The sequence below is a fragment of the Chaetura pelagica genome, unplaced genomic scaffold (genome assembly GCF_000747805.2).
Source record: "Chaetura pelagica isolate M959 unplaced genomic scaffold, ChaPel_1.0 scaffold72, whole genome shotgun sequence".
In the NCBI taxonomy this organism is placed as follows: domain Eukaryota; kingdom Metazoa; phylum Chordata; class Aves; order Apodiformes; family Apodidae; genus Chaetura; species Chaetura pelagica.
Genome location: NW_009952560.1, coordinates 1,811,578 through 1,834,638, shown reverse-complemented (window position 1 = coordinate 1,834,638; position 23,061 = coordinate 1,811,578). Strand labels below are relative to the sequence as shown.

Sequence of the window (23,061 nt, the reverse complement as noted above, 5' to 3'; positions counted from 1 at the left end):
AGCTGGGCAGAGCTAGAACCTGGTATTATTCACAGTGCAGAGCACCTGAAGGGTGTTCAGCACTTCAAATACTCAAGACTGTGAGCAGACAGTGGGTTCTGTACCAAAGAATAACACACATATTCTTTCCTGAGTTAGAGAATAATTTCAACTGCACGAACTGATGGCAAAATCCGTCTGATGGCCATCTTTAAAGAATTATAGAAGAGTTAACTATTTCTATAATTCACTGACTTCAAAAGTATGTTTGACATTATTGTCGGGAAAATTATGTTAACCATGGATTACTGTTACAATCAAAGTATGTAGTGAGAAGTCAAGAGGCTTAGTAGTAAATTTTCAAAGCGGTGCGTGGGGATTTACCCGTTTGACTCCCATTAACGTCAATGGGAGTCGCGCGGCAAAATCCCTGTACACTGCTTTGAAAACTGACCCCTCTGTGTTGATGGACCCCTCTCTAAGAAGTTCCAGATGACCACGTAAGCATAGCAAAGAACTATTTCAGCATGTGCCCTTGTTCATTATTGTTGTTTGTACACATCTGAAAGTATTTTAATTCCCATACTTGGTGCTGTTTCCAGCCCTCAGTTTATAAAACATGGATTAAGATGGGCAAGTACTCGGTAATCTGAGGAAGCTGTGCCCAGGTGTACAAGTGCATCAGGAACTTCACAAACTTTGCCAGCATCCAATGCACCTTATAGAGTTAATTTTTATTCACCTCATCCATATTATTTCACAAACATCAATTATGGGTGAAGAATGTGTCATGATTTACTCCACTGCTCACAAGCAATGAGTCAGCTTTTCCATGACATGGCATCTGCCCTCTTCCTATTCACCCCAATCAGTCCCATGCTCAGTCCAAAATTAAATTTGCTTCCCTCTACCACTTAATCCCATTTCCTGTAGGGAGCAGGAAGTGCAGGTTACACTTTTAGAGAAACTCAGTTTTCGCTTACAAAAAATACCACGGACTACAATTTCATTAGAAACATCTTTTTAGGAATGGGAAGGTGATCCAGATTAGCTTGCAATTCACCTCGAAGTGTAAGAAGCAAACCTGAAAATTCCATTTTCACTGTTGGTGACTACTGCCAGAAAACCCCAAATACATGTAACAGTTCTGTAAGAGAAATGCATCCTTGGAATCACTTTCCCTGGAAATTTTGTAACTGTTGTCATAAAATATATATTAAGTGCATTTATGTCTTCATAAATTATATATAAGATCTGCTACAGTTTTAAACATAGCAAAAAATTCCAACCTATTTTACCTTTATCATTTATAGTTACATGTTCATTTATATATATACACCCATATTTACATGTCATATGTAAATATCTGAGTCAAGACAAACACTTCAGAATTAATTTTCTGAAATTCTGAAACTCATTTTTCTGTATAGAAATGTCCTCAAAATTTCAAGGAGTTATACATTTTCCCCCAAGGATCTGGATTTGTACAGGACAAATTTGTACAGGTCTCTCTGGAACCATTGATGCAGAGACCCAAAAAGGTCTTTTAAAACACTTGAATTTTTTTATTGTATCGCCAAAAAAAAAGTTTTTAAAAAAAAGTAGAGTTTAATGAAAATTATATACTACCTGGAAGGAATTTCAAAATGTCAAACTGAAAATCTAGAAAACATAAAAAAATTCTCATCTGGGTAATAAAGTTAAATATATGCACACAAACCAGTACCTGAAATCTCAGTTGTGTTTTGTACACAAAATAACAACACAAGGCAGTTTTCCATCTTAAAGTGGATTGCACAAACAGCTACCAAAGGGTTAGCTGCAATCCTCTTACTGAGCATAGGAGGGAAAAACCCAGCAGAATCATCAAAATAAAACACGTCTTGTGATCAGGGATTCCCTCCATCTACCACATGTCTGGTTTTCCTCCTTCTCAGCACAGCCGAAGCTGCCTCCCCTACTCCTGCAGACCTCCTGCAGCTCTGCCAGGCCCATCTCCATCACCCTGTTTTCCCAGGAATGCTGGGTACACAACACTCAACTGACTCAATCTGGTGGAAACACCCTCATTTGTGGTGCACAGGTATAACTGAAAGCGCAGTAGTTCCAGCAATGTCCCTGAAATCAGTCCATAGAAATGATGCAGTTTAAAATGTTCACCCTCACACCACTGCTTCTTCCCACCTCTCTCCAGGCTTCCCAGCACAGCAGCTCATACAAACTCAAGTGGGCTTCACACACTTCACGGTAAGGTCAGAGAGCTTTGTTTAGACAGCCTTCACCAGTGGATTATGTTAAGTGGGCCAAGTTTGCCCTGCAGTGCTGGCAGTGCCACCACAGCACCAGCCCAGCAGGGACTCTGTACTGGGCAGCACTGGCTGCTGAAATGGCTCCACACTCACCTCTGAGCATGGCCATGCAGAGATGTCACAGGAACAGAGGAAAAAGGCTTTGAACACCTCATAACTGCACGGCAGCCTAACTGTAGTAACAGAACAGGCTCTGGTTTTGATCAGTTTTATGATTTGAAATGGAGCTCTGTTGTGATAGACACTGAGCATACACAGAGCAAGACACAGCACTCACCCCACGGAACACGCTGAGCTCTGGAGCCCTGTCTATCTATAGTGGGGCAGGTATCATTACATGTTATTTCATATTAGTGGGAAAGAATGCACCATTACATACACACACAAGAAAGAGTGCAAGAAGAAAAACAGAGGTAGAAGCACTAGATCCAGTTGTCAGTCCCAGTGGGTCAGCCTCTCACCAGACCCCCAGTGTGAGCTGCTGTGCAGGGGAAAGGTTGAAAGCCCAGAACAACCCCAGTCCTTCCTGCAGCTGCTCAGGGCAATTCCACTGGCAGCACTTTTGCTGTGATTACCTGCATCATTGCTTGTTTTTCATAGCATCTGTCTTCATAGCACATATTCACAGAGTTATTTAATACACTTACTACTCTTATTCTCAGTCCTGCTTTCCACTGCACAATATTCACCAGCTCTATGTATGGAATTTTTATTTCCATCAATGGAATGTATGAAAGGAATATAAAATAGGCCATAAAGAACCACAGTGTTGCTTAGAGACACAAGTCTTGCTCAGGGCACACAGCTTGCATTAGAGGGAGCAGGAAGTGCAAATATGATGTCAGAGTTAGAGATTATCTGTATAAATTGTGTTATCATGTAGCCCAAACAAACAGTGAGGAAAGGCTAGCCCCCTCCCTTTGAAGACAATGAATAGTTACCAAGTTTGACTGCTAATGAAAGCCATTTTCAGTAAAATGCAAGATATGTTGGTCCAGAAATGAAAATCTGTTCTAACAGCCAAAAGTCAAAGGCAGCTATAAATACAGACCTCAATCTTCTCAAGAATCCCTTAACAAAACCTATAAAACTGATTATATCTTCAGGCCTAACTCAAGAGCAAATTCTTTTTCAGAAATAAGTAACAGCCCTTTAAGTATTACTTGGAGACCAGCACAGGAACAAAGAATGAGAACACAGAGAACTGGTTTGAATCTACCATGGTGGTGCATCAATTATATTGCATTTAGAATAAACAATTAATGAGACAGCAGAAGCCTCAGCTCTGTGTCCATTTTTCTGAGAGAGAAACAATTTCCAGAAGCGGTCAGAGTGGGATAAAGAAACACTGTATCATTCCTTTTAACACAACAGAAATGGTCTTTGATTATTTAAAAGCCAGTCACAAAGATCTGTCTTCAAAACCTCCTATTGGAGGTTTAATAGCAAAGAGGTGCAAGTACACTTACCAGCAACACTAGAGTAAAGTAGAGACTTTTGTTTTAACAAAATCTATATTTATACGATTACATTTCCTATGGTTGAGGGCAGCTGTAATTAATGGATTTCCCTCCTTCCCCTAATGCAGTCATTTGTCAATTTAAACACAGAACGTCCAATCAATTTTGATGTATTTAGTAAGCAATTTGTCAAAGAGTACTGCACACCAGTTAATATATTAATTCTTGTCATTGGCCTGCTTCTGACAACTGCAGGTCAGCTCTATGAAATTGGTCCTGATGAGCCAAAACTCTTGACTGGAATGTGAAGGTGCCCTTTCCAGAGCCAGAGGTGAGAAATTATATCTCATTTTATTCAACCTTTTTTGGTCTGATTTCAAGTGATTTCATTAATGTGTTAATTGTTCATATTTCAGAGATCTAAACTAGAGTCCATTTCTCTAGTGCAATGAAGAAGTGAATTCAAGAGGATGGGTAAGGAAGAAAGAAAGTATGAAATGAGGATGTAAGGCTTCCTGCTGCTACGTCAAGTTACTTATTTTCAATGCATTTCCATTATGTACCAGGTACATGTCTGGTTGAATTCAAAGATGCAAAAATGGAGGGTACAGAAGTAAAACAAAGGAAACATGGGTTAAGTCAATCAAATATGTAAGACTTCAGGTCCTGGTAATAAAAGAGAAAGGTATTTATCAGAAAAAAATGTGAACACAAACAGCTGATTGTCATGGAAGTGAAAAGCAGATCTTAATAGCATGCCTTGAGAGTTTATACCATGAGAAGCATCTTAATTCCTAAGTACTAAACAGCAGGAAGCAAGTAGTATTTAAAGAAAAAATAACAATGAAACTTGGCAATTCTTTGCAGAAAGCCAAGTCCTTTACGTGGTAAGTTCTTTTGGATCCAAGTGGCCCTGAGTTCCCTGCTATGTATGCACGCAGTGCCTGGCACAGCTCTCCTCTCTGCTAAGACAGTCTACCTATACTAGGTGGTACTTGAATTATAGAAAAAAACACCTAGGAAGAATAATTTGTGACTTACATTTCCTTCCACTGTTGTGATTAGACTTAGAAGTTGCTCAAAATACAGGCAAATAATGAGGGAATGCTACAGAGATAAAGAAGGTTAAATATTACACTTTAAAGCTGTGAAGGGTAGGAGAGAAACATCTAGCAACTAACACCCAGCACTAAAGACCTGAGGATTGTAACACATCCAGGGCTTTCCAGCATGAACTCTTACAAAAACAAATCTGAAATCTGCTCCTTCAGAAGGTAAGTTGATTCTCAGGACTGGTTATTTTCAGTCTGACCAACTGTAAAAAGCCTGAAGCATTCAGGAGCAGGACACAGACACTTCCTGCAGACCAGCAGGTTGTGGAATTTTACATGCGAGTTCACTTTCAAGCCATGAACTTACAGAAAGGTCCAAATCTCTCAATCTCTCCCTACCCACTTTCTCACCTCTTTGCACCAGACACGGCTGTGATAAAGCACTCAGGTAGATAGGAACTGCAGACTCTGATCCAGGTTTCTGCAGCAGATGTCACAGATGACCTCAAAGCAATGAAACAGCTGTGCTAATCCACTTACAAATACCCTTGGGATAAAGGTCTTGGACACTTGTTGTACAAAATATTTCTTCAAACAATGGTTCCTTGTTACTGCCCTATTAGCTGTGTATATAACTAAGATTCTTTAAAAATATTAAAAGCTGAACTGTGCATAAATAACTAAATGCAGTATTTTTAGATTGTTCTCTTTTTAACACAAGAACTCACTGGCCTACTTTATAGTTTTCAGAGACCAGGGAAGATTTTTGGTCCTGTATTTTGGCATCAAACTGCATATTTATGAAAACCTGCACAGTACAGCCCTCTAACCAGACTGCCAGACGTTTCATTGTTCTGCCCGTCTGCTGACAGGGGTACTCTGTGCTAAAAAGCACACTGAGTATTTTTCAATGACCCAGGGGGCAAAGGTCACTTATTATAAATGGATAATGAGACCTAATGCAATGTTCTGAGTGTGGACAAAGAAAGGGTCTATCCATACCCCCTTGTGACTTGGTCATTCAGGCTTTTATTTCCCCTGCACACTTAATGGAGCCAAACAATTGGCAGAAATGCTATACAGAAACTGAGAGAAACTGCTGTATTCTACCTCTGATAGACAGATCCAAATAGTGACCCTGAAACGGCGCCAGAATTCCTCTTACCACTAACGTGGCAGACAGATGTAACATTCACCCTCAACCCCTATTTAGCCATTTGCTGGCAATTAAACTCACTGACGGAAGTGATAGCACATCAAACCACAGGCTGCAGCTAATGCCAACCCACTACATTACTGCAGGTAAGCAGAGCCAGATAACTTCATTTTAGCATGCATTTAATGGGGGGAAACTAACAGGTGTCTTGGACTCTTGTGTGAATCCTGGTTTGACTCCATTGCTTTCTGAACCTTCCTTGTGTAGCTTGAGATAAATTCAGAAAATAAATAAAACTTCAAAGATTATCAGATATACACAAACTTCTCTGTTCAAGCCATTTTTGCTATGCTTTTTTATCTTCAAAGTTTATTATTTTATTTTTCTTTATATTACACACCCATCTTAATGAACTCCTGTTATGTGGATGAAAACATTCACTGTAATTCAAATCATACAAATTAATTATTTTGCTGGAATTTAGCAAACCACTCATTCTTCTTCCTTTAAAAAGTTTCCCATACAATAACATTTGAACTGTCTAGTATTTGAGCTGTTAATGAAATACACAGAGTGAACCACATCCATCCCTGATTTCCTTATGTGGGAGAAATGTGATCTGTGTACGTAAGCACTCCTGCTCACAGAAAGACTTTTGTTCAGACCCAAGAGCACATCTGACACAGTGCTGTGTGCTATTAATTACTGTTTTGTATTCTTTTCTACCTTTTGAGTTTTCTTCCTTTTTCTACACAGAATGGAAAAAGGAATTTCCTAACCTTGTGGGTTTCCACAACATATTGAGCTCTGAGTGCACGCAACAGATGGACAGGTAGATGCAACAGATCTGCTGCCAATGTTGCTTTTACCAGTCAGATTCAGAATTAGTGCCTTTTCGCCCAGGTGTCCATTTTCTGCATTTAAAAATGCCTGTGTCACATAACATGCTGGTGTCAGTTGCACTCCCAACTGGACAGAAGGATCTAATTTCCCTCTGAGCACTTTTATACATGCCAACAGTTGCTCCCTTGTGAAACTTTTAACTGCTACATCACACTGATTTTGACTACACCCAAGATAAAAAAGAGAGACTTGATACTCCCTGATAATATTCTTTATAAAATGGCAAAATAAAAAATAACATACTTATTTATTTATAATAGCAATATAAAATACCTGGGTTTATATATATAATATGCACATATCATATATCTAGATAAATAGATATGAATGTATGTGACTATTCAGTGTCATGCATATTGGCTCCCTGTGAACAACAGGGTTGGGTAAGACCCAGGATGAGGCAGGTGGACAGTCATCCCTGGAAGCAGTGCCAAGGCTCCCCAGGGAAGCAGCTGTCTGAGACTCTGGCTGGAAGTAGCCCAGCAATCAGGAGTTCCAGGGGAGAGGGAAAATGCAGATGCACTCTCTTGTCACCAAGTTCATGAGAGAAAATGGCTAAAAGCATGAGAAGAAATTAGTTGAAGAGATCATGAAGACTTTAGGGGATCTAGTGGGTCACACTTTGAAGGCCTGCCAAGCACCTACATTTTGTCTATGTGAGAGTCTCATAGCTTTGATTCACATGAGAAAGAAACTATATTTGTTTCTCTACTGTTTCTAATACAGCTGGTTACATGAAGCCCTATTTTGGGGCAGAACATGCACTGAAACAAATGCAAGTTGAAAAAAAAAACCTCAGAAAGCTGCATTTGGATTAAATGTAAAACAATATAAAAAGTTGTCAGCTACTCACAGCCAGCAAGAAGATATTGGTAGTACTGTACAGCATCTGCAGCCAGGAGCAGAGGATGGTTTGCATTAAATGGTGGTTGGAGTTCATTCCACTGAGGAGTTCTGAGGTAAAACACAAGACTATTAATATTTTAGCTAATACAGAGAACGTAAATCAGTGTTTCTGTCATCACATGTAATTATCTATACAAGCTCACAAAATGTTTGTAATTATTTAAATTAGCTTGTTCAAACACTGCAACACACCACAGGCAGCCGAGCAGCAGGACTGAATCGCGCAGATTGTGAGGCAAAGACAATACTTGCTTGTTGACTGCAGCGTGTATTGTGCACAAAAAAAAATGATAAAGGTGGTTTAGATTAAGTTGGTAAATACATTTAGGACCATTGTATGTCATGCTGACGTTATATAAACACAAACCAGAAGCTGGGGAACTTTTTTGTTCTGTTAACTAGCATTGCTCTGATACTGTAGAATCGCTGAGCATTTGCAAACTGTGAAAATAAAGCTGTGTAAAGTTATGGACTATTGATCCAATTAGAATTTTCAATTCCATTACAACCTACTCATTTCAACAATAATGGTCTAGAAGTCTGTGTTGTAATTTTAATTAGGGTGGGCCATTCCTAAATAGCTTGGTCAATCAAGTATTGATCAATCTAGTCCAGCCGTAAGAAGCACTAAGGAATATAGGAGACAAGAAAAATCGATAGAAAAATGTTTAAAAATGTCAAAAGCACTGACAACACTTTCTCATCAATTTTTGTTTACTTTCTTCCACATGTCGGGAATCATTTCTTCAACTGGTTCAAGAAATGCTCCCTTCAGCTACTTACAGGATAACTCGCCTGATTCTTTGCAATGCGTCTTTATGGAGACCTCACTCAAGTCTCGAAGGCAGAATTCTGTACTTTAACACTATTAAAATAATTGCTTCTAGACCTTATATAAAAAACTAAATTACAATCTGATCATTTAAAATCACTAATTGATAAGGACCTCCACTGATCTGTTAACAGGTTCACATAGCTCCATGTCTACAGAAGTATTTATATGGTTAGCTCCCATCCAGACTTGTAAGCACTAACAGAGTGATATGAAAAGATAGGCTTGATTTTGCTGTTGAGAGTCTTTTAATGGAAAACCTTATCAGCCTTAAAGATAAACTGTAAGATCAAAATATGGGTGAAAATCATGATGTGGTTCGTTCACTCCTAAAATATAAACCAATAATAATAAAAAAAAGCTCACAATCATTTTCTGGACAAAAAGAAGTAGAAAAAGTAAAAAGAATGAGCTACCTAACCAAAGTCCAGCTGGCTCTGGGGCAGGTCATCATTTCCAAAGGTGTGTCATCACTAATCTTGGGAGCCGTGCTGAGCGGGCGCGGTTCCAACACGTGCTCCACCAGGTTTCCGTAACAGCTGATAATATACAACGACTCCACTACAAACTGCTTTGATTGATCTGTGTGCAAGGAGAAAGAAAACATTATGGCAACAGAACAGCAGATGTCATTACATCATAATAAAAGATCAATTCTTTATTTCACTGATTAAAATTTCTTGAAAATTGTCCTTTTTATCAAAAGCACCCCAGTCGTGTTCCCAAAAATCTCCACTGTCACTGAGTTTAAGGAACAAAATCTACAGATAAGCACCATCTGCTCAGAAGTTACCAGAAAATGAGAAAAGAAGATAGAGAATTTACTACTACTACTTTTAATATATCGAACTACATTTTTAACATACCAACCTTTTTCTCTTTTCAGACCAGGATTGTTTGCAAACCAGGACCTTGACGATCCAAAGACTGCAGCAACACAAAACTCTCCTCCCACAGACTTACTGGGTGAAATCTGTGGAGCTGGTTTGGATTTGCTTAAAGAAAGAACAAAACAACATTATAAAAGTTCATTCTCCAAAATGAAGATGTCCTTTGCTCAACAGTCATTCTAAGATATTAATTCAGAAGTGAGTATCTGCAGTTCCCATTACATTTAGCAGGACTTACAGATGCTTTTTGTTTCTCAATAATATGCACCAAATTCCCCCTGGATCACTGGACTCATTAACTTGGAGAAGAGCACTGGCTCATAATGGAAAATTAGTTGTACTCTTTAAAAGACCCAATATTGAATATTTGCATTCAATAGAAGCATCTTCTGAAGTGAATACAAACATTTATAAATCCTTTGGGAATGAAAACACAGATTCTGGGTCAGTCATTCTAGGTGGGTGGTATTTTTTTGCACTTTCCAAAGAAACTTCCAAAGGATGCTACCACGGAGTGCTGCTCAGCTGTAACTCAGCACAGACCTGATGCCATTGAAACCACCAGGATCCATGTGACATGGGCAAAAGGGTAGGAGGGAACAGCATGCGGAGGATACAGGGAAAGGGAAACAATGTAAACACTCATGAGCTACACTTTAAAACAAATATCAGTTACTGCATCATGTAAAAAGAGACTAAGACACATTCTCCTCTGAACCCCCACAATAAACGTAGCAGATACAGCAGTTCATAATTATGCTTCATGGAAACATCATTTAGTATTCCTCCTTACAGGAATCTGATGATACCTAACATTATGCTTTCTGTAAACTCAGACCTACTTTTGAGATTTGAGGAAATTGTCCATTTCCTCAATTCATTAACCCAGGATTTCACCCTTGCCTGAAAAGTTTTTTGACAAGTTCACACAGGATTCCTCCTCCTCCACGTTCCCTGTTTCCAGTCTTTTAGTTGGATTATTCCTCTCTCTACTCAATTTGACTGCTCCCTTCTCTTGCTACCTCTCCCTGCTTTCCTTTTTTTTCTCCCATTATTTTCTTGTTCCACAGCATATCAGCCTGTGATTACACCATCACATTCACTTGGGTGGTTTTAAGCTATGATCTTCATTTCTAAGAAGTATGTGCATATATGTAGATGGACACAAATTATTGCAGTATTACGATTAAATTAATCAGCAGAAAAATATTTTAAAACAGTAGAAAACCAATCAAACATTATGTGTTATCATAATGGCACTTAATTCGTGCTACTTTTTTTTAATGACAAATTACTTGTATACAGGTGAAGTGGCTCAACAGAATGAAGACATTAAAGACTTCAATCAGTCCTGAAGGTCTCTTGCATGCAGGAGAAGCTAGAACATCTCAAGAAAGCAACTGTGATTTACAGTCAGTAACTCTGATATTGAACCACCAGAAAGCACTTGATATCCTACTTTTAAAACTACAGCTGCAGATTACTGGGTCAGAAATCTGTGTTCCAAAAAAGTTCCTGACTATAAATATGTTACCTTGCTTGCAGTGGTATTAGAAATTGAAATTTATATTAACTTATTATGTATTTATTATTAGAATATCTTCAAATTTGAAATAGTCACCTGTCATACAAATAGCACTTTTAAACAGTTCTATAACAAACTCTGTATCAATGACTATTTTTAACTCTTGCCTTCCAGCTATTCATGCACTAATTTTCCTTCAGAATTGAACATGTTAATATGTGCACAAGTTTCTACTTACTGATCTATACTTCACTCAATAATCATTTTTAACACAGTATAAAAGTATATATGTAAAATATAATTATATAATTAAAAAAACAATTGTTCAGAAGAACAGTGTTGCCCAAGGTCTCTTGCATGCAGGAGAAGCTAGAACATCTCAAGAAAGCAACTGTGATTTACAGTCAGTAACTCTGATATTGAACCACCAGAAAGCACTTGATATCCTACTTTTAAAACTACAGCTGCAGATTACTGGGTCAGAAATCTGTGTTCCAAAAAAGTTCCTGACTATAAATATGTTACCTTGCTTGCAGTGGTATTTGATGATCTATATTAGAAATTGAAATTTATATTAACTTATTATGTATTTATTATTAGAATATCTTCAAATTTGAAATAGTCACCTGTCATACAAATAGCACTTTTAAACAGTTCTATAACAAACTCTGTATCAATGACTATTTTTAACTCTTGCCTTCCAGCTATTCATGCACTAATTTTCCTTCAGAATTGAACATGTTAATATGTGCACAAGTTTCTACTTACTGATCTATACTTCACTCAATAATCATTTTTAACACAGTATAAAAGTATATATGTAAAATATAATTATATAATTAAAAAAACAATTGTTCAGAAGAACAGTGTTGCCCATCAAGCAATTCAAAGCAAACTAAAAATACAGGTATGATTTAGCCATATTCACTTCCTCTTGAAAAAGAGAATTTTTCTATAAATTTTTACTATTCTGGAATTTTACTCAACACAAACAACTTCTACAGAGACATAAATGACTTCCACCATATGATCAAGCCTTTAAGCAGAAGAGAAGATCATACAGTAACAACATTTTCGCAGGGTTCTCCACACCCTTAGTCCCAAAGATCTGTGCTCAAACAAACCCAGATATAAACAACTCCAGAGGAAATGGTCTAAGCTACATTCTGTTTACACCATGTCTTGAAGATGTAGGTCTTTCAAGGCATGCCTTTAAGTGTTGGCTTCAGTGCCAAAACATTTTCCCTTCAAGAATGATGTTTGGTAGACAGAGCAGACCTCGTAAAACATGATGACTCGTGGTTAAACTTAGTCCTGCTAAGAAAGAAACACAAACACCAAAAAAACTACTAGTGCATCATACTGGTTCAGACATATTTCTGAAGAAACTGCCAAGATGACAAGTCTATTCTGAAAGCTATTGCAACTAAGGAATCTTTCATTTTACCACCATTTTACTTCATCCCTGAGTTTTCATCAATACATTCCAACTCAAATGTCTTTCTTTCAGTAAACTTCAAAAGCCCAGTTATTTTCAGTAACAGTAATGCCATTAGAAAAATATATTTTGTTGTCATGGTGATATTTTAACAACTTGGAAACTATAAATCCTCATTATTATGTAGATGCAAACACCCTCTCAGTATTATAAATGATAACACAACAATAATGTTGAAGGTAGGTGGTGAATGACTTTGTTCTGCTATGAACTCCTGCTCTTTACTTGCTCTTAGCCTGTCAGCACTTCATAAATTATTCCAAGAACTGAAATTAAGGCACTTTCGGCCTAATTTTTAGAAACAGTTCAGAATCTTCACCATATGCTAACTTCCAAAAGATTGTCCCATGTTTTTAGTGAAAGGGGTTGTGATGCAGGAAGAAGTGCAGGTTGTTGGGAACCAACCAAAAAAACAAGGAAGTAAAACTTTTGGGACCAAAACACTCAGCCTTATAATTTCAGTCTTCCACACTGAGAAATAACAGCACAATATTTGAGACCCAAGGAGAATAAAAAGGCCGTCTTTTTTTTCCTGTCTGGGTCTTCTCAGCTCTTTTACTACAGCAAGAATTCAGTGAGACACAGCAGTATTTTTATCCCGATTGTACCTGTGCAGAACCCTTCAAGCAGGACTACAACCGGAACAACAAAACCTTTTAATTTCATAGTCCTTGTTCTGCTATAACTTTAACAAGAGCTGGGCCTCAACTGAAGTCCATGTTTGTGTCATTTCAGTTACCAATAGCTGACATTCACCTACCACAGCTGAAGTCAGTCACCTACTACAAGTTAATCCCAAACTCCAGATAAATACTGCTGTATTTAGGGGAATTTGTATTGTTGATAATAATTAACTTCTCTAACACAACTTTCAAAGCATTATTTCCGTTTTAAATGCAGAAGCAGTGAGATGTAGGTGTAAACATGTCCAATGAAAAACATACATGAGCATTTTTTACTGAAAGGCATAAAAAGGGATGGGAGCAAGCTAAAGAAGAAAATACAGGCATCACTTTGTCAGATCTTAAAAAGAACTAAAGAGATTCAGCAGTAGGATAACAGTTATTTCATGCTGACAACACAATAAGAAAAGATTCAGAGCTACTGAAACAATTCTAGTTGACTTTTGTAACAAATCAAACTGTCGTATCTCTGGAAATGTATTGTATTAGCTCTGTATAAAAAAGCAAAGTATTTAAAGTAGTTTAATTTTTTGTTATTATTCACTTCTCTATGTAAGGAAGAATGAAGAAGAATACTATTAAAATATTTTTCAAACCTTAGGTGAGTATGAAAACCAGCAGCCACACAGGACAGTGATGGAGTGTTCCTCACAGAGCTGTGTCTCATAATAAAATGCTGGCTTTTCAGTTTGTCTTTAAGTTCACTGTCAAACAAGTGACATGACTTAAAAAATAATAAACTGCATACCTGTAATATTAAGGAGCTGCTTACTATTAAAATATTATCAATAAAATATTAAGGGTCTATAAAGACTAAGAATCACATTGATTTTATATTCTCAATCAATAGGATTCAAGTACATTAGATTTATAAAAACAAAAGCACTTATCCACAACCTCACAGCTAAACCCACTGAAATGGAAAAATACATGGTTTTTGAAGGCAAAAGTTTTATCTAGACAACATAAGCAGCAATGAAAGTATCAGGAGAAAAATACTGCATAAAATCTGCAATTACACGTCAAATTACTGAAAAAGCATCTCCGTCTCAAAACATATAAATCTTAATTAATTTATCATTGTGCCTAAAACAAGAAAACAAAGACATGTTTCCAGTTGTCAAATTATAAAAAAAGCAAGAAAAAGCAAGAAAATAAATGGTAGACTTCTATATTTGCAGGCACTAAATTGTCAAATCTCCATACATATATTTTTTTACATAATTTTAAGTCTCATTAAGACCTTAATGGAAACAATATGATTTCTTCCCCATCCAAAGTGTCCTAATTTCTCTGTAGACCAGTAAAGACCATATTTTTGAGCTAGCATTGGCATTAAACAAACCACAAGAGAGTCTTGTGAAAGACAGGCAACAATTTTTGAGTCTATGCCATATATTCCCCTCTTTAATCTCAGCCTTTTAATCTTGCCTCAATCTAAAACCACCAAGAAACAAGAAAAGAAAAAAGAGGGGAGAGAAAAAGTGGAAAAAGAAAAATAAGAAAAATTTTGTAAACATCAGAAAAAAAACTTCTTTACTTTGAGTGACAAAGCCCTGGGACAGGCTGCTCAGAGAGGTTGTGGAGTCTCCTTCTCTGGAGACATTCAAAACCCGCCTGGAGACACGTTCCTGTGTGATGTGCTCTGGGTGATCCTGCTCTGGCAGGGGGGTTGGACTAGGTGATCTTCTGAGGTCCCTTCCAACCCCTAAGATTCTGTGATTCTGTAAAACCATTTCTGGCTGACAAGAGTCTCTGCTGCTTCACGCAGGGGACGACCAACACATCCATTTGCTAAAACAATCCACTTTCAAATCTCTTCTTCCAGAGCCAGTTCTCAGATCACCATCAGATGAAATACTTAGGTGAATCATAACTACATTTAGAAATGGTTCTCAGGGAGTCTGCTCCAATAATCAGATATTCTCTAGGAATAAGACAATGGCACCTTCTTTCCTTTGGTTTCACATTTAGTGCCTTTGCTTTCCCTGCCTGGTACAGCCCTCACCTGCTGTCCTCTGCCATTCTCTTAAGAACTCTGCATCCTAACAAAGTTCTCAAGTTCATTCTGCTGAAGGAATTATTTTGACAGAGACATAAGGGGGTGATACATGTGGAAAAAAATTTGAGTACCAGAAACAAGAGCCACAAACAAACATTCTAACATATACTGATAGATACAGCTAATAAGCATCCTTAGTTAAACTTAAAAAATAAAACCCAACCAAAACAAACCCAGAAAACTTATAGCTGAAAGTCTCTAAATTTTCCAAGTAAGATCTTAAAACTTCTTTCATTCTTGTTGCCTAAAACATCAACCACCTAACCCCCATCTCATCATGAAAAGGTGCCTGGAGGTAGCACTGGATCAACAATGAACCAAGCTCCAACACAGGGAAACTTGGTAAAACTTTTTTCCTTCTGTCTGTATTTTTGTAATATGTTGCAATTTTACAAATTAAAACCAACCCCCCCATATTATTTCAAATATTCTTATCTTAAAAGAACTGTGGTGATTTTCTTCTAATTTTTCAGTGTCCGTTTTACTTGCTTCATCTCTTACTGCATTGCTTTACTCACTGCTAATCTGGCTTGGTTTTGAGAGGTTGTCATCAGTGTTTTCTGTCTGTAAGTAACTTAGTGCTACAGTAATAAAGGAAGTTATAAATATATATTTATATAAACAAAGAAGAGGACTGTTTTGGAAAGATATTACAATCATTTTTGCCCAAGGTGAAATAAATTACTTTTCAACTTCTCTGCTACTTAAAAAATAAATGGTAAAACAAAAAAAAAAAAAAAAGAAAAAAAGTGAATGCATTTCTTTGACGATGTTTGATGGTGAACACACATCTCAAGTTTAAAAGTGAAATTATGCAGTGCTTCCATCTATGGATCAGCCATGCAGGTAAACATATAAAAAAAAATATTTAAAAATTAAAAAGTCTTAAGCACAGAGTTGTTATCAGTGAGGATAGCAAATGAGTTATAGGCATGCTGGGTATGAACTGGGAACTCACCATGGAGCTTTTATGGAAAAACATCCTGCTCCAAACAGGTAAGGTCTTCACGTAAAGGGGAAAAATGCACAAAAATTAGATGAAAACTCAATTACCAACAAGTACACTGTACATCATGCTATTAAGATTTATGCAGAAGGTAAACAAAATAATTTTTATAACCATTCATGATGCCCTGAAAGAGATGTAGACCTATTATGTAACCAGCATGCTGATGCTCACAAACACAACTGCTGAGGGGACGAGTCCCACCAACACAGCAGCCACCAACCCCAGAAGCAGGAGCTGAGGGGGTGCTCTTCATGCACAACGGCTGCCACAAACCTCATGCAGCAGCTGCAAGTTAGAAGTTGCTTTTATGTTTTAATTCAAGTTAGACACAGCTTGGGTCTCCTTCCTGAAATCGACTGACACACCTGAGGCAAAATCAGTCAAGAGCCTTAAACAGCCATTAAAGTCAAAACTAATAGAAAAAGGAAATTAGCATCAAGAGCAACAAATATGTGGGAGTTTTCCATTAAAGACTGAAGGTTTGAGTGGGACAGTTTTACAAATTGATTGGAAAGAGACAAGTCCTATGGAAAAATAACAAAAACAGGTACAAGCACAACCTTTTAGAGAAAATTACTCAGCCCTTTTCCTGGGATAGAAACACACCATTAAATCCAAAATCTTTAGCAACTCAGGACACAGCAATCTCATTCCCCACTTAGAAGCTTGCTTGGAAAGCAGGAAAGAGAACCTTAACTTCTTTCAAATGCATTTAATAGTAAAAATCACCTGATACAGACAAAGTTTAGTGGTTTTGGCCACTCAACAATTTAGCTACACCATGATTTTTACTTTATTTTTTTCTCAAGTGTTTTGCACACTGTATCATTTCTTAAGAGGCATCGCATCCCCTTCATTTCAGTGGATTTTAAAGGATCTCTCCCTTGTTCTTTACACCAGCCTTGAAAAAGGCATTGCCATACTGACATTTGCTTAAAATCTGAAAAGGAGGAACAGGAGGTAAATTTAGACCTACTCACATGCTCAGGGCTGCTTTGATTCTCATTTGGGATGTAACATCATCCACAAAAGTGCTGAATAATTGATTTTGAAAATGCCAATGTGTCATTTTTCTTTTTGTACTCTGACTCAGCGATAAATTCTGGCTAGTTGAAACAAGTGAAATGTTTTCAGGCAATGAAGTAACAGAAAAGGTCTACCATAACAAGATGTATAAAGCCCTCAGCCATATGCCTACACAATTAAACAGATACCATCCTGATAAAAAATAATGCTGTGAACTAAATTTGACATGAGCACAAGGACACTGAATGAAGACATCCTCTTAAAAACGATTTAGGTGAAAGAACAAACCTAAGACATATATTCTTCAACATGCAAAGATGTAAAAATGCAATGAAGAATAGAATATTGCAGAAATAAATCCTATTTTTTAACTAACAAGATGGACCAAAAACCACACTGAAGATCTTTTGAACTCTGCTTAACAGACCAGCCTTTAACTGCTTGTATTTAAATAAATGTTTGGTTAACACTTTGGGGTAGAGAGCTCATTTGGTAGAACCAGCAGACTTCCTAATCTATCATCTTTGAATAGTGATAAAAGCCAATGAAACTGTATGAACTGTATGGATTGTGTGATCTCTGTGGAGTCAACACATTCAGACCCTGAGCAAAAGACTATTCTAATGGCTCTACAGAAGGTCAGCCCAGCACTATTGCTGTTTCATGGAAAGCCAAGTCTTCTGCATAACCCATAGCAAATAAAAATTAAAACCTGGAATATATATAGCATAAATTCATAGAGTCATTGGAGAGTGGTCATATCTGCCTCAGAGCTCAAAATTTCAAATTATTATCCTCTAGAGGGTTGGCAAGTATTTTTTTCCCTCTCTGCATCATTTTTTCTGACTGCAAGAAGCATTTAGCTGAGTTCATTACAACACTTCAGAAGATAACACATGCTTTTTTTTCCTCCACAACACACTATATTGACCTGATCACACTTGCAAATTAAAAAATTCTCTCTATTTTAATGACAAATTGACCCAGGTGGACCCATGCTTCAGTGGAAGGTTTTGTTTGCCTGCCTGTTTCTAACATGGATACAAAATCTTATATAATGAAGAAAATTCCACTTCCAAAGATCACAGTCTTAATGAAAAGCCTTAAGTGTAAGAGAGATAAGTTCGCATTTCCTTTATGTTCACAAGACCTAATTTCTTTCAAGATGACATTTTTTTCCCCTTGTGATATTTATATAAGCAACTGTTTTTCACTGTTTCCTTCACACAGTATGGATGGTATGCTCATTGAGAGAGAGAATGTAGAAATTACAGGACAACCCAACCTTGAAAAGCCAGCACCAGATGGCTACGCTCCGTGACAGTAACAGAGTCATGCCAAGGCAAAAATCTCACTGAGGTTCCCCTTTCTTACAGCCAGTGAGAAATTTCAAAGGAAAATTATGGAATTAAGATGATTCAAAATCCCAACCACATTTTCTGAAATTTCTATCTGAGCCTGCATTTTAGTGAATCAAAAACTGAAACATCCTTTAATTTTGTGTTATCATGTTGAATAAAAACTCTTTAAGCTTTTAATGAGCTGTGCAATAACCATATATATTGCCATAGAGAGAATCCTTTCAGAAACACTGACATCTGAACAAAATGTAGTGCAAATAACTGCATTTCATATAAATTCATATAAATTACAAATCATTAGTTGCTCTATTACCTAAACTTTTTATAAAAGATTAATCTACAAACACATCTAAGAAACATGTCAGAAAGAGAATGTCTGTCTTCAGGACACAAGAAAGCTGACCTATTGTACTGAGGTCTTTAGCTTTACTTTTTTTTCTTGATATTTTTAGTTACTTTTGCTTACTTAATTGTATCATGACTTTGCACTCCCTGGTTTGTTTGCTTCAGTAGTAGAACCTGGGGTAAATGAAGCTCTCCAAGTCAAATAAAACAAATGGGTATCAGTGATTTTCCATATTTATAATGCAAGTAATGAGAAACACTAAAATGATAAAAATTGCATCAGAGAATTTACCTACTTCTCCCCTTCCTTACTAAGGGTGGAATGAGGGATGGGATGAAGAAAGGACAGTGTTTCATGTTGAAAAATACACTATCTAAATATTTTGGATGGAAAAAAAGTGAGGTTTATTTCTTTTCCTATGAGGTAGGTCCCTCTGTTTTGACAAGACCCAAGTAGTGCAGGTTCCACCCCAGTGTTTCACCAAAGCTATAAGGAATTTGAGAATGAACTATGATACAAATATAATGACTATACATCCCTTGAGAAAGTTAAAACAAATGCTGCTCTCAGAGAAGCCAACTTTTACAACAGTTTTTCTTCTGGGGCAATTACTGTATCTTTTATTTCTCTCCTTCATATTACAGCTCATCTGTGTCTCCACAGTCTGAATACTAACTGAATACTAACTACAACCCATTCTACAAACACAAGGAATGCTTATAAAGCTACTGCAAGCTACTGCAAAGCACAAAGCTGTCTTCTAACACACCCTGATTCACTGCCCTTTATGGACAAGCATGAGATGGATCATACAGTTCTTCCCCTTTCAAATCTATAAGCTCTTTGTAAATGAGCAATGAATTAACCCATTCACCAGACCCTAAAAGGAATTCAGCATTACTATTAAAATTTTCAGAGGGAAACTGAGGCATGAGACTTATTAAATCTAGCTCTTTTACTGTCTTACATCCCCCTAATCTTTAAAACACAAGATGCTGCCTTAATCATTAGCATTAGAGCTGCTTTGGGAAAGCCTATCTGCTCCTCAGAATGTGCTGACAGTACAAGCTACAGGAAAGTGAGTCAATGGGATGATAAAATATAGGGACAAAAATTAAGTGCTTCAGGAAGGTGTGGAAATTACAATGAGACACTTGAAAAAGCAAGGAAAGAAACACAGGGCACGGAACAAGGAAGTTACAGTGATGGCAAGAAGGGAGGTAATGCTCTGAGATACCTCTGAACAAAATTTACATTCTCAGCAGTAAGAGATTTTAATGACAGATCAGAAAATATTCTAAAACCCACATGTTTGCATGAGGAAAAAAAAAAAAAGCATCTGAGATAAACAAGGCAGTAATGACACAACTCCAGATTCTGGTCTTTCATTCCCATAGGGCTGCAGTGAACACTTAAAAAATTTACTGCCATTCCACTTGTCAAGTAAGATGACACGCTTTTCAGCTCTGTGTGAGACAGATGACTTTAAGAGCACTGATCAGTCCTTTCAGTACCTGAAAAATATTTTGCTGTCCTGGATACTAGGAAAAAAACTCCCATCCAGACGTTTTTGTTAATAAAACCTGCAAAATTTAACTAAGATCTGCAGTATTAAAGCAGCTTTTCAGATGCTAAAAGCATATAAATCAGACAAATCCAGAATGGCTAATTCTATGGTATTCTTTTACTCTTGCTTTTTACTTTTAGAAATGTCCTGCAACAGATTACATTTTTAATTCTTTAAAAGTAGCAACAGCAGAAAAGGAATGTGCTTTGAGGGCCACTGAACAGCGACTGTAAAAATCCAACTGATAGCGAGTTCAGCTCCTCTTCTGATCACTGCACAATCACAAGGTTAAGCAGCTGCTCCCAAAGAAGAGCCTTGTTTCCTCGGAGCAGTGCTTAAAGGTGCTGACCATGTAGGTGTAAATACATCTGTCTTTTCCCATTTCAGTAATACATGCCTCCTACACTTCTCCGAGTGAGGCAGATGGTCCCTGTCCTGTCTAAATATTACACTGTACAGACTCACATTGCTCTGTGCTTCTAGAAATATGAGGGCAGATGTTAAATATGTTAAACACACGCTTTGCCCCCTGGAGGTTTAAGTTAAGGCTGCTGTCTCAATTTGGTCATTTTAGGCATGCCAGGCTTCTTGGATCCTAGGCATTCCTCTCAAATCCCTGCTTTATAAATACAGCTTTTCATGTTAATTTTGTGTACTTTCATCAAATATTTTGGATGAAGAACAAATGAAGGAAGCTCTCAGCTTAGCATTACACAGCTACACAGGCTTTGCTGAAAATTATGATCCTCATTCATGAAAAATCTATTTACACAGCAGGGTATTTCCCATGCCTGTTGTTTTCCCTCCTTACATAACCCTCTCTGAATATTTTAAATTTAATTAGTTATAAGAACTGCACAAAATAATAGGACAGTTTGGGAATAGTAAAATCTACTTAAAGAAAACAATGAATATGAAACACTCGTTGTATGTTGAAGATACTTAAGAATAAAACATTAATTAAGATAATGGAGAATTATTACATTTGCAGTAGTTGTAGAAAAGTTTGCTGGTATTGCCACAGCATTAAGGGAACAGTCCTTGTAAAGGCCACTGCATTAATTACTATTGTAAACTAAGTGCCTTTTTCCAAATCATCACCCTATCACCCTACCTTGCCCCTGGGACTCTCAGATGGCTTTTTATTTCCTTTCTACCTCTTGTCCCACCTAGTCTAAAGTGTCTATTCCATTTCTAGGGTTCCTATCAGCTGAGCACAGAATTACATTTCTGCCTCTCTCTTCCTGTACTCACCAAGTCACCTTTTTGATATTTTCCCTCTCTGAGGAATTGTAACCTCCTGCGTATTTTCATGTACATCAACTTTTCTCTGATCCCACCTCTCTTCCTGTCCTCACCTAGGTCCGGTCACCTATCTACACCTTCAAAATTCACCTGATAGCCAGGGCCATCTTTTTCCCCTCATCTGTGTTTAAATTGTAAGCAGGTGAAAAATAAATTTAAAAAAAGAATCAAGAAAGAGCTAAACCAAGCAACAGAAAAGTGTGGAAGAAGTTAAACCCCAATATTACTGATACTGTTTCTTTACTGTTTCCTAAGTCCCATTTACAATTAGCTATGAAGTTCCAGAACTTATCTGCAGAGAGTCTCTGTGCTTAGAGCAACTGTGTGTTAGTAGTTCACAATTTGGCTCAAGAAACCTAATGAAGTTCCTGTTTACAGCAAGGAGAGTGGGACTGGATTGTTAGCTAGACATGTATACAGATGCACATGTATATATGTGAATACATATGTAAGCTTCAAAACACCAGCATGCAGTGCACTAAGCAAAACAGTAACAGATTTTAAAGGATGTCCTGAAGCACAGAATATGGGAATTACTCAGGGAGAGAGGGAATATCCGTGAGCTTTCACCTGAAAAATAATTCCCAGTTCACAAAACACAAGGTAAATTCACCTCACTCTCAGGGTCTGAGCAAGAAACCACTGAAGCAAGCAAGGCAGTGCCTGCACCCAGGAAAATGTTTTGAACCTGCAAGACTCTAAATTCTTCTGTCCAACCATATGCCACACTTGATTTATTTTCTTAAAAATATAAAATCATCTGTAAATGAATGGATCAATCAGAATTTGAACTAGAAAATATTCAGGGATTTGAACAGCTAAAAAGTGAGAGGGGAAAATATAATAATTGCTCACTAGCTTTATGTATTAATTGCAAAAACTGAAGATTTGAAATTAACAACTAATTAGTAACAACTAATTTAAAATTGTGGCAGTTCATGAAGCTCACAAAATCTTAGTTATTATATATATTTAACAGAATCTTTCACAATAAGTATTTTGAAGTGCTTAATCATGGCACAATAAGAAGTACCAAAGTGCAGCTGGCTCTGAAATGAAAGTCCACACTTGAATTTCATAGTTCAGGTCACTTCAGAGGAAAAATAAAGACAAGAGAACAGCATGATTAATTTTTTTCTTTATATTCAACCTGCCTTTACTGCCTTTCCATTTCTGATAGCTAAAAATAATT

At 37.1% G+C, this 23,061-nt stretch overlaps 1 protein-coding gene across 2 annotated transcripts in view; it reads right to left on the bottom strand.

Moving 5' to 3' along the window:
* The window catches only part of BCAS3 (breast carcinoma amplified sequence 3), a 352,402-nt gene that overhangs the window by 201,798 nt on the left and 127,543 nt on the right, over positions 1-23,061 (bottom strand). Inside the window, exons 16-19 of one of the 2 annotated variants that reach the window (XM_010009054.1) lie at positions 16,214-16,258; positions 9,468-9,592; positions 9,014-9,179; positions 7,713-7,813 (exon numbers count right to left, since the gene is read on the bottom strand). In XM_010009054.1, the coding sequence (XP_010007356.1) occupies positions 7,713-7,813; positions 9,014-9,179; positions 9,468-9,592; positions 16,214-16,258 (437 nt within the window). The remainder of the gene's footprint in view (positions 1-7,712; positions 7,814-9,013; positions 9,180-9,467; positions 9,593-16,213; positions 16,259-23,061) is intronic. The other variant, XM_010009055.1, reaches the window with a different exon arrangement.